Source organism: Podarcis liolepis (genome assembly GCF_965112155.1).
Source record: "Podarcis liolepis genome assembly, chromosome: 2".
Lineage (NCBI taxonomy): Eukaryota > Metazoa > Chordata > Lepidosauria > Squamata > Lacertidae > Podarcis > Podarcis liolepis.
In genome coordinates this window covers 85,073,005-85,085,925 of record NC_139555.1, presented here as the reverse complement: position 1 = coordinate 85,085,925, position 12,921 = coordinate 85,073,005, and the positions used below count along the sequence as shown (strand labels likewise).

Below are 12,921 nucleotides of genomic sequence, written 5' to 3'. Positions count from 1 at the left end.
ATTATTCCTAGGGCACTCAAAGTGTCTAGCTGTGTAACCTAAGGTCCTTTGCATACTACAGCCACTCTGCCATTGACAACTAGAGCGGACAAGCTAACTCTGCAAATTAATGTGTAAGTCCTTCAAAGCCATGCTAGTGTTCTAGTAGTTTTGGTGTGAGTGACAAGACCAGAATGGTGTTCTGCTGCTTGTTGGCACACGGAAAATTAGTATAGGTAAAACGAAAGGTGAATTCCTGGATCCAGATTTGGGACATGGTTGATGTCTTGTGAGTTATGTTTTATGTGTGATGTAAAAAGCGTAAATTAATAATGATAAAGAATTCACAGAAACAAAAACTCAGCACAGATTTGAAATAAGTGGCCAAAAACAGTGCACTTTTGAAATGTTTGGCCTGTTATCTCAATTTAAAACAGCATCCAGATGTATCCAGAGACAAATCTGCTCCTTGATCTTGGGAACAATCATGAAAGATTTGGTTAAGAAGTGTATCCAAATGCATAGCAAACAAACAACTTTCCAAAATATGTAGTAAATGAGTCTTCACCACACTCATCTTGCTAACTAAACCAAAGGAGTTCGAAGGATTGGAATATGAAGCAATTCATAAGACTTGCAAGCAGAAGCTGTTGCAGGAAGTGCTGTTTCCAACAGCTAAAATACACTAGAGAAAGTGAATAGAAAGAGCCCATCCAGCTAAGGAGTCTTTATTTAAGGCTGTATTTAATGCTGCAATCTGTTGATATTAATGTTGGATATAAAACTGGATTCCCTGTTGTGGCTGGTATCAAGTGGCTGGGAGCTGGGAGGTGCCTCCAAAGAAACAGCTTTGCTCTCTTCAGCCTTTGCCCCCAGCTGCTTCAAAGGACCTATTGGGGCATCTTGTCTGTGAGGCGTGCAGATGTCTCCCACAGGGCCTTGCACGGAGAGGAAGCTTCCCAGGAAGGGAGCTTCACTAAACAGCTGCCAGGCGGGAATGGCTCTTCTGCCACAGCCCTAGGAAAACGTTGGGTGTCCTGGGTGTCCTGTCAGTGGCGCCTTAGCAGTTCTGTCACACACAGAGCTCTCTCAAACAGCAGTTTTTTAAAGGGGTGGGGGGAGAAAGAGACAAAGGTTGGAAGCAGAAAGCCAGTACAGCACCACCTCAGCTGCTGCTATGCCCGTGCGTGCAGCAAACCTCGCAGCGCAAAAAGCCTGCGCTGGTTTATCATGAAATGAAGGCAGCACCTTGAAAAGCCATTAACCTTGGAGGAACCTCTTTTGCTTACAACAGGATTTCTCCTGTGAATGGAATCGGAAGCTTATGTGGAAATAAATTAAGCAGCTTGGGCCCTTATCTGGATCGAATGGTTTCATCCTTCTCCCTTCTGTGCTGCTTCTGCACATGTGTGTGTGCATGTCTCTGTGTGTGTGCGTACACACACACACACACACACACACACACACACACACACACAGGCACTTCAGGAAGCTCTGCTCTGGGAAGCTCTCACATGTGCACAGGTGGTGGTGAGGAACGAAGTGGATGCTTCACATCCCTTCAAGAGTTCATTTCCCACGTCCCTCCTTCTTCCCTTTGAGGGGGGCTTTATAATGATCGTGCTTCAATAAGGGATGGACAAAAGAAGCCACCTGTGCTAGGGTGAGCAGGACAGAACAAAAATAAAATAAAATGCGCTGATCAAGTAGGTCTGCGATCCTGTTAATTAACAAAGACATCCTGGGCCTTTAAATGCTACGAAAAGGGTGGCGCTTTTCTCAGCGTGGAGATGTATTGCTGGGAAAAGCTGCACCTGCAGATTTTCTGCAGCTGTATCAAGGCCCAAGGCTTCTATCTCAACCTCAACCGATGACAGACGCTGCTTTGTTCTTAGAGGTGTTAAGGTGGTTATCGTTCCTTGATCTACAGGGCTTTTGTTTCTTTAGAGCTGCTAGTAACTAATTATTATTTTATTTTTTGTTAAATTTATTAGTTTCTTTCTTTTTTGACACACACACAAACCAACTTTTCTTTTAGCTACACTTCCCATTTCCAACTCTCCACACAATTATGGAGATGTACTAAAATGCATGTGGGGTGGGTGGGCTTTTAAATTTGTATTTAGTTTGTATTCATTTGGTGATGTTAAAAATAATGGAAAATCAATTTAAAAAATAATTGGCAAAAAAATAAAATGCATTTCAGGATCAAAATCTTTGGTGCACAGCTTAAAACCTACCTTAAAAAATAACAAAGCAGAGAAAACGTAGAAAAGGACATCCAGAACAATCAGCTTGGAGATGAAACATCTTCCTTGTGTGGGGAAAGTTTAAGTGGATCTTACAATGCTTGACGTTTTGACAAGCTTGCTACAAGACTGAGAACAGCGAGGATGGATTGAAGAAATAGATTTATCTCATAATGCTAGAACTTGGACCACCTAATTAAATGGAACAATAGCCAGTTTAGAGGGCGATTCCCCCCTCCCTCACAATTTGATAACGGCTGCTAGTTTAAACGGCTTTTTAAAAAATCGTAAGAAGTAGGCCAATCAATGTGTATTAGCCATGACAGCTAAAAGTTGAAATTCTGTATTCAGTTGCTACTGGCCTCTCATTACCAGATGCTGAGGACTAATAAGGCAGGATCATGCTCTCTGCAGGTGGGCTTCCTAGACCATCTGGCTGCCTGTTGCTAGGGGCAGCATTGGACTAGATGGTCCAGTGGTCTGATCCAGTTAGGCAATGCTTTGTTCTTATGGAAAATAGTGTAATGTTTGTGGTGTTGATATAAAGGTTCTGAACTTCTTCAAAAACTCTCAGGCATATAGGTGGAATATTTGTGCTACCATGCACAGAATCGCTCCACTTTCTGATTATGTCAACACCGCACAGAAGACAATGCCATTGGCTGTCTCTTACAAGCTTTATAAGAAAGCATAATTGTACTTCTGAGATTGTCACTGGGGATGAGGAAAAATTGAGTATGTTCACATTTAAAGACAAATCTACCTAACCTTCCGAAACAATACTTGAAGCAAAACACAACCATTCTTTGAAGTTCGTGCTTATCTGAATTTTGCAATGCAGATCTCTAGCCAAGTAATGTGTTAAAAAATGCATATATTTGTGAAAATGACACACAAAATACAAGAAGTTGCTTTGGGAAAATGTGCCTTTTAGGAGGGGTATAAACTTTATTACAGTCGCAGACCAGCATAATTCCTTTTAGAATAACTTTGCACTAATATGCTAAAGAGGTCTAAAAAAAATCATGAACAGGTGTGGAAGTATGGGGAACTGAACTTAAGAATGGGAAAGTGAGAAACGGAGGGAAAACTGAAATTGAGAGATTTGCGTATGCACAGTTGTTACTGAAGTGCAACTTGGAAGTATGTGGAAACAAAGGATACCTGAAGGAACTAGGCTCCTATTTGCTTTAGTAAGCATGTGGTGCTGGTGAGCAGACCGTAAAATGACTTCATCAAAACATTCTTTGAAGTGCAAGAAATTTCTGACAAGATCTAGGTCATGCTGTCTTCATCTCAAAGCTGTTCTGTGAGTTGTACTCAAACTGATTTATCCACTGATAAACAGCAACATTTGTAATTCTGGCTTAAAGTCAAATGAAACATACTACCTTAACACGTTGCAGCCTGCATCTGATTAGATGCTGATGGAAATGTTGGATTCCATGCTTCATTCTCAATTCCACATCTGACATTTCTGGGATAGCAGTAATACCGGTTCCAGACAGGAGGGGAAAAAACCTGAGTTAGAAAAACCCAGAGGACTTAATAGAAGTGGTTTGCCAACATCAATTCAGCTTTTGTAGAATTAGCTTCAGGTGTGGGGTGGTCATGCGGTTTTGTTTCTCGAAATTGTCCCCTCCACCCAATATTTGTGCATGTTTTACACAGAGACATTAGCCACAGTACACTGCACAACTGTGTGCATTTAAACTCGCATTAAAAGAAGTGGCATTAAGATCACCTACTTCTGTGTTGCATGCAGGCTCTGCTTTGCAATCTATTATTGGGCAAGCATACAGCGTGAAGAGGCTTGAATTTGTCTTTGATACTCAAGTATCGGGGACGCGGGTGGCACTGTGGGTTAAACCACAGAGCCTAGGACTTGGCGATCAGAAGGTCGGCAGTTTGAATCCCCACGACAGGGTGAGCTCCTGTAGCTCGGTCCCTGCTCCTGCCAACCTAGCAGTTCGAAAGCACGTCAAAGTGCAAGTAGATAAATAGGTACCACTCCGGCAGGAAGGTAAACGGCATTTCCGTGCGCTGCTCTGGTTCGCCAGAAGCGGCTTAGTCATGCTGGCCACATGACCCGGAAGCTGTACGCCGGCTCCCTCAGCCAGTAAAGTGAGATGAGCGCTGCAACCCCAGTCGGCCACAACTGGACCTAATGGTCAGGGGTCCCTTTACCTTTACTGAAGTATCATGGTCAAATGCATAGAAGGGCAAGCAGTTTCATAAACCTTAATAAATAAAAGTCCCAGCGAACCAAACTGTACCTTTGCTTTCTGTGTTTTGTATGGCATATGGCCAACACCACCCGAGGAAAAGACACAGATCATCCAATAAATAGCTATTGTGATACCCTATTCAGCATTAGTTCAGGTGCAGAGTGCCACATTCTTTTGCAAAAAAAAAAAAAAATGCATTGTGAAAATAATATTCAAACCAAACACCAAAAAGAATTGAGTGAAAATAGATGACATGGAAAAGATAATTTAAGGTGCTTTGACCATATAAACCCAAATATACTGGACCACCAAATAGGATGCAGAAGTCTAAAAAAAACACACAAAAAAAACAGCTGACCAAATGTTCCCATATTTATCTTCTTCGTGCTCATGTTTATACACAGCCAGTTCAGATGAGGATAGGGAGTGCAAATCATTAATCCATCATTGTATACAGGGCAATGACGTCGTCTTCCAGTGTTAAAATGCAATGTGTTTGGCTAAGTGTGCTGAACGCATGGCCTATAGGTCATGGCCTCACAGTAAATTCCAAATAGTGGGGTTATAGTTCAACAAAACACGCATATCTTTGATATATAGCAAGCCTTTCAGGAAAACTAAATTAATCATTACCAGGAAAACATCACTCCCAAAATGGCTTGCAACTGGACAATTCCATATCATGTTGATAAGGAACCCAATTTCCACCTCGTATCACCAAAACCTCAGAGCGGGAGACAACATTGTATAGTGGAGACTATGAGGTATCCACTAACTCTAGTGCACAAGTTCTTGTCAAGGGAGGACCTTTTGATAGTAGTGCTTTGGAACACTCCTTTTCTCTTCATCATGGAAACAGGATATGTCCACCTGAAATCTGTCAAAGAATCACTGATATAAACAGGCCACTGGTCTTCAGAAGCTTGTTAACCCACCCAGGTCTTCTAGGTGCTCTGAGAGTGCAGATAGTCCAAAACAGACTGAAGGAGGTGTTTAAGTAGGAAAAGTTCATGGATTTGTAATGTATGAGGCTAGAATTCTTCCTCCTATTCAAACGTTGGCCTGAAGTCATAGCCCCGCAGCTTTGTAAACTTGTACATCATTATCAGGAGCCTGAGATGCTTTCAGGGTGGACACAGCAGGTTAGCCATTGGTCAAATCAAGTTTGACTTGGACTAAGTAATGTGGACAAGCCCACAGTTCCAGTTTGTACCTTGAGACACCTCTGCTCACCATTGTTTGCAAGCTTGTTGCCTTATGCCCAGGTGCAGCAGTAACCGGGTACTGCATCCCATATTTGTTGGCTCTCAAGAGAAAAGCTGCGTTCTTGCTGCTTGCCAGCAAGTTGGCTTCATTCTTGCGGATTGATTGACAGTGCAATGAAGCTGTTGCTGTATGTTTAGACGCCTGGATCTCGTCCTCACAGGGCTGGGAATTTGGAACTGAGGTCTGCGGAGTTTGTGCTGCCTCCAAAACTCACTCCCCCAATCTTTCCCCAAATTGTTGCCTGCTTCCTTGCACTAATTCCACCAGAGGAAAGTCCGTGTCTAGGCTTCACGGCAGAAGCAAGTGTCTCATTGGATGGGCTGTAGTAGACTTTCATCTGCCCTGAGCAGCATGCAAAATGATGAGTCTCTCACACCTACTTATGAAGTACTAAACCTTCAGAGTACAGAGGAATAGTTAAAACCCGCAAGCACTATTTGCTCTAAATGTTGCCTCCTGCAGGGTTAGCTAGATCTTCTAGCTATGCTTGCATTCTGCTGTCTACTTGTCATAAAACCCCACCCAATTAATTTGCTTGGATATTCCAGTTCCCCTCCCCCCTTCACCTTACAGTGGAACTGAACTGTTGCCTTGGCAGCTTGAAGCTCTCTCTGAAAACACTTGGCTCGCAGCCTCCCAGCTCAACAACCCCAGCAAAAAAAAATATTAGGATGGATTCCTGATAGGAGATAGCAGATGCAAAAATGTGGCAGATGATGAGATTTTCTTAAGAGCACAGGTGGTTGCCTTTGTTACTGAAGATATGTGATGGCTGGCTGAGATATTTAAAAGCGAGTGTCAGCCAATGCTAGCAAAAAATAAACATTAGGTATTAAGGGCGAGGGTCCCTAGTGCAGCAGGGGGGCAAAGGGGGTTCTATCTTGCATCTCTTATTGGTAACAGGTTTTATTAGCTGTTCGAGGTTCAGCGTTTCCAAGGATGTAGATTGCAAGAAGCCTCCTAAGGGCCTCTCTAGATGTCATTTTTAATGTGCATTCATGATGGATCTGTGCAAATACTAGTATTGGGATGGTTATACGTGATCTTTTTTCCACAGTTTGTGCCTGGAAAAGTTTTGGAGTGGACATATTGCTTTTTAATTGGGAGTATGTCCCGTGGTTTCCTGCTGAATTACTGATACTTTCCATAATGCTCATAACTTTCCATAATGTTCAAGAGTTGTGGTTGTTTTGTCCCACTTTTGTTGTGCTTTATAGTGCCCCTCCCAAAGGCAATAATTCAGTACAGCAAAGTAAAAAAAAAAAAAGTGGAATGTCCAGTATAAATCCACCACTGATTAATTCACCAGTGACGTTGCAGAATACATGTTCAAAAATAAAATAAAATAATCCACTTGGAGAGGCCCTAAAACAGCTTAAAAGGATATAATTGGGATTCTAAGCTCTGGTGTACTGTGGGCCTTGTTCACTCAGGCTGGAAATGAAATGGCTTAAGAACACCGGCATTTAAGAGCAAAGAAGTATGACAGGAAGTGTACGTGCATTTCAGAAGCTGAACAGAGGTTGAAGTGATGGTGCAAAGTGAAGGAGCGGAAGCTAGGCAGGTATACTCAGTGAAGGCGCCATATTGGAGACATGGGAGCTCTAATAAGCTTAGAAGAGTCTGCTGGCCCATCTACTCCAGCATTCTGTCCTCCCAGTGGCCAATCAGATGCCTGTGGGAAGCCCACAAGGGGAAAATGAGTAAACATTTATATGAGCAATCAATGGAATTTTAGCATTTATTCTTTGTGCCCATGCTCTTTCTTTTCAACCATGTGAAAGTGTACACTGTAGTCTTCACCCATGTGGTGTTCCCAGCCTGCACTTCAAAATGGCTCTCAATTGCCCTCACTGACACAACCCAATGCCATCAACAAAGAGAATGAGCACGTGCCAGTAAATCCTGTTCTAACCTAGGTTTGCATTCCCAAAGGCCCCAGTCTTTAGAGTGTGGTAAAGACTTGAATTATCATTTGCAGAATGTCCCTGAGTCACTCCCCTTCGGTTAACGAGATCCCTGGTCTATTTATCAAATATTAACTGGGTAAAAGCACTGTTGTTGTTTACAAAAGAGCAACAACGAAACACCTCTGCAGCTCTTGATATAACTGGGTAGGTACAAATGCTCTCAATCATGCCATACTCAAAAAAACATATGTTTATTATTAGTGTTCATATACATATTATTTTTCTTTTTCTCTCAAAAGTATCTAAGTTGTACACATTCTCCTCGCTGTAAATACAGGCATTTCAAGTGTGTATGTATGTTGAGTGTCTAGTACTGTGTGAGTTGGAGCACAAATGAAACGAGCAGAAACAGTGGCACAGGAATTACTTGGAAAAATAAGTTATCTTGGTAAGATAATGTCATCAAAGTGGTAAGGTGACTGATATAAAAAGAGCAGGCTCATTATAAAACGTTGTGCCAGACATGTTATGGGAAGGCTGGTTGTCATGCCACGTCCGGTGCATATGATGGCGGTTATATACATTAGTTACACACAACTATTGCTCTGTCATAAAGGAACTAAGTTCTCAAAGAGGGGGAAACTCCGTTGGTCCCCAGCACAGCAGTCTGGAAGCTGATACAAGTTCTGGAGAACTTTGCTCTCCAGAAACTGCATGCATCAAACAAGTTAAAATTGTAGATGCTTCTGGTGAACTCTAGTTTGTGATTTTAAGGTAGGGCAGGCCTGTGCAATTTGTCACCTGCCAAGCTCACTCACCAATGTCTGAAACTCTGTAAGACTCCCACTTCTGCTGCATGTCTAGGATTGTAAAAGTAGAAGACTTTGCAGGCTACAGGCGAGGTTGTAGTCAGTTTGGTGGGTCACAAGTTGTGCAGGCCTGAGGTAGGGCAGCCCCAAGGAGCTTCAGCTGGTTTAATGTTGATTAGCAAGGCAGGCTCCTGAAGATCACCACTACAATCTCTCTCTTTTTTCTCAGGGCAGGTGAAAGAGGCCACAGCTATGGCCAAAATGCAGCCTGTGGCTCTGCCCTTGTTTTCCTGCAACAATCCAAACGCTGCCCCTGGCTGCCAACTGTGGTTGCTCAGCAAGTTACTTTCTTTAGAACACTGCAGAAGTCCAACTTCCCAGCATGAGCAAGCTTAGACTTGACAGGTTTAACTGCAGCAGAAATGATTTTTTGTTTTAGAGCCTTCACTGGTGTTGATCCAGCACAATTCAGTTTACGAACTGTTGTTTATTCTATCCCAGCAGGAATATAAGTCTTTTTTCGAATTCCCCAACATCTAGCAAATGAGTATTATTTAAATTGCCCCTCCCTCTTTTTGAAAGCAATTTCTAAGTAGTTAGTTCTATTCTTTTAAAAGCTCCATGGCAGACGGAAGCTCAATAGGCCTATGCGAAGTTGGCCAGCTTCTATTTGCTCTTAAAGGAACATAACCTCTCTAACTCACTCTCCGGGTTGCATTTCCCCAAATGCATAATCCGTAGCAAAATGAACGAACAGTAGCTATCACTTTCCCAATAACAGTAGCTATCGCTTTCCCATTCAGTGTGGGTTTTCAAACCTATGCATGACTTTGACAGTTGAATATGGTTTCCAATCCATTTGTCTCCAACCTGTGATCCTGAAGATCACAGCTACTCCTGCCAGTCCCAGCTACCACTGGCAATGGTCAGGGGGATGGGGACTATAGTTCAAAACATCTGGAGGGCACCAGGTTGGGGAAGTCTGTTCTAACTCTTCTTTATCTATTGCTTCAAAGCTCAGGAGTTACAGCAGGCTTTCTCTGGACAAATTTATTCAAAGGCACTGAACTTAGAACCTCTTTTGGGCATGTATACAATAGAGGCCAGCACAGCAGTGCTCATGTGTGTAGGAGTTAAATGCGAAAAAGCACTTCTCCTCCAAGGCAGCCAGCATTGACCTAGATTTCTCACACTGTGGCTAAACTCCCAGTTGATCTGAATAGGTGAAGAATTAAGCTAACATGCACATCTTTGGAATACTCTCCACCTTGATTGCCGTTTTAATGTGCAATATGCATTTTGAGTGCTTCTACTTCTGTGCCAACTGCTGCTTATCCATGCAGCTTACCTGATTTTTTTTTTTAAGGCTTATAAATGCAAGGGCATTCACCTTAGCTAGTCACCACCCTTGCAATATTGCCTGTTCCCTCAGCTCGTGGAACAGGAAAAGAAGCCTATTATGAAGCCAGAAGAACAATAGTGTATCTAATTCACTGGGCTTTTGCTGCTGAAATAATTCCCACCACCCATATGCAACGGCAAGCATGCTGTTCTCCCATAGCCCAGTCTCCATTTTAGTAACTCACAGGCCACAACTACAGCTGCACTGGTTCAGTCAGCTGAGTTCTTATGGTAGGGCAAGTCCTCTGTGATGTGAAATGACTGATAAAATCTGCAACCAATAATTAATCCGAGGCCTGTCAAAGGAAATTTTAAGCACCCTGAAATGGTCACAATTAATTCTATAACAAAAGGGGGCCTTTTTAAAAAATCTGGATGAACTGCTAGGAGTTGCAAAAGTCTGTGCAAACCAGGCGACTGTTACTCCTACAGTGCTTCTCTTGCTGAGGTCTTGTGATGTGTTAAGCTTCTGCCTCTCACACCCTTATTAGAGAACAGATCAGAGCTAATTAAAGTTAGATTCGGGGGCTGTTTGTTATTACACAAAGTTCTCTTTCACAGTTCCCAAAAGGAACTGGCTTTGGAGGTGGGAAGTGAAACTGTCATAATCTGGGTGGTTTTGCAATACAGACTACTGGTCCAGCTGAAAAATCTCGACAGTGGGGAATGCTGTGTTGTTTGCCCCCAGTGCAAAGCTGAAAGACCAGCAGGTGAAAAGAGTTCAAACTCCTGCTGGGCATCTATTATATAAGGTCCTATCCACTATCCATACACCTCTAGAGCAGAAATGCATGGAAAAAGCAGGACTGGCACTCTTGTAGAAAGATCATGGTAGGCACCCAATGGAAAACTTTTAAACTGATTCTCTTTCCAAGTCACTTTAACAGGAGACTACCTCAGCAGTGCTAACTGGGTTATTCTAGAGGGGAAAATAGTAGTAAATAGAAGAATTCTGCTGCAAAGCAAAGTTGGCAGGCACCTCATAATCCTCACATGGGTTAGGGTGGAGGGGGCACTATTACACAGACTTTCAACAAACATGCCAATTTGGGGCTGCCTGAAAACACTGCTTCATAGCTAGGTGGCATGTTTTTGGCTAGCCATGGGCTGCTCCTTCATATTTTCCTGGTGCAGATGTGTCTGGGCTGGCCAAGCAGCTAGTCTCAGTGAAAGCTAATACCCCAAAGTTGTTGCGATTAAGAGATTCCACATAACTATCTTGCTATCAAATCCCCTCCCTCAGAGATGCGTACCATAAACAGCCCATTTTATCCATTTCCTCACCCCTCTTCAATATCTTTCTCATATGCAACAAGCACTTTCACCCAACGGGTGGCTCTTTTCAATTCTTAGCACTGCCCATTTTCCCCTCCTCAAGTAAGTATTGCCAACAAATGCTAGCCCTAGTACTCTGCTAGTCAAGCTTCCAGGGCCCCCACGTACCACAGACTCTTGAGAATCCAGTAACTTTTACAATCGCCTCCTGTCCCCGACTCTTCCATTACTTTGGCTTCTTTCTTTCACTCCCTCCCCTTATTTCCTTCCAACCATGGATAGAATAAAAGAATAGGGAGACAAACACTACCCTACCCCAAAGGCAAGTTGTTTCTGTCTGGTCCATCCTAATTAAAAGGAGGAATAGGAGTGTGAGAACTGGGGAAAAGCAACGGGTGGCTACTCCCTGGTTTTCAAGTGGCAATTGCATTCATATTGCAACATGGCAGAGTTAAACTTGTGCTGCCTGGAAATCCTCTAAAGGGACACACGTTGAGGAAGTGACATCCCCTGCCTTCATTCTACCCTCTGTTCCTCCTCCTCTAGATACCTCTGAATGACCTATAGAGACATTATATATTATATTTAATATTTTTCTTTAAATATAACTTTTGACTTTACATCTTAAGTTATCAGTTAACACAAATAACAAGAAAAGCAGCCCCTACGCGTATTTACAGAATACAGTTCTTGCACAGAAGAAGGATTTGGTTTCTGGAAGCAGAAGTAACATCATCAGCATCTCTTTTGTGTGCTTAAGAGTCTACGCCTTAAGGCTTGTAGACTTCTATGTTAGTCCTGTTCCTCAGTGGCGTCATTTTGGGGGCCGATCACTAAACAGCGCTACATCTAGAGTGCTGCTTGCGCTGTTCCTGTGGTCTGCTGGACTCCTCCTTATTCTCAAAGCTCTGTGGGCTGAGAGGCCCTTTCGGCCTGGCCAGACCCTAAATCTAAACACAGTCATGGCCTGAATTCACACAGGAAGAGACTCCGCCAGCAGCCTAACTTCCTTCCTAGCTCCATCTCCATCTGATAAACGACGTTTCCCTTTGGGTCTGTCTTGTAGCCTTGGAAGTAGAGGAGGGAGGAATTGTCACCTGGCAAGAGTAGAAACTGAATGACAATTATTTTTTAAAACCTTCCGAAGATTATTGCAATATTAAAAAAATGGAAAAAATACCTCAGCACCTCAGGAACTCCCTGGACAACAAAGAACATGTTTAGAGAGTGTTGTGGGCTTTGAGGGGGGATTCAAGGAAGTCCCTTAAAGCAGCACCCCCAGCCGGGAAGTCTGTACTGATACAACATTCCCATAGCTCTTTCTCCTGGGAAGAAAGCGCCCTTTAAACGGCTGCGTGGCAACCCCCCTCCCCACAGCCCCACAGGAAATGTCTGTTTAAAAATAACGTATTTCAGGAGTCCCTTTAAGAGAAACATATTTGCCCCCGAAAAGAGGTTGTAAAAAACAGAAAAGGAAAAAATATCTTCCCGGAATAGCCCAACAACCATTTAAGAAGGTCTCAAGCCAGCTTTTCTTTAAGAGTGACGGGCTTCTTCAGCTGCTGAGGGTTTCTGACTAATCCACGACTGTATTTCTTTAAGGACAGATGCAGTCACCTCAGGAAGCTCTTTGTGGAGGGCATGGTAAGCCTCGTCATATACCTGCAAAGAGAAGGAAAAAGCACGGTTAAAGGCACAAAGCCATAGCTATGCAGACCCATCAATTTCAACAGGTCTTCTTTGAGTAAAACCTAGTTGAATACGACCCAATGCATCCAAAGATGTTGGCACCATGCATCAAAAC

At 43.0% G+C, this 12,921-nt stretch overlaps 1 protein-coding gene across 10 annotated transcripts in view; it reads right to left on the bottom strand.

The window, feature by feature from the left end:
- Positions 1-7,864: 7,864 nt before the first annotated feature.
- The window catches only part of MGLL (monoglyceride lipase), a 160,555-nt gene continuing 155,498 nt past the window's right edge, over positions 7,865-12,921 (bottom strand). For all 10 annotated transcript variants that reach the window (XM_083489422.1, XM_083489424.1, XM_083489421.1 and 7 more), the window contains one exon: positions 7,865-12,779. In XM_083489422.1, coding sequence (XP_083345548.1) covers positions 12,654-12,779 — 126 coding nt within the window. In that variant the 3' untranslated portion in view covers positions 7,865-12,653. The remainder of the gene's footprint in view (positions 12,780-12,921) is intronic.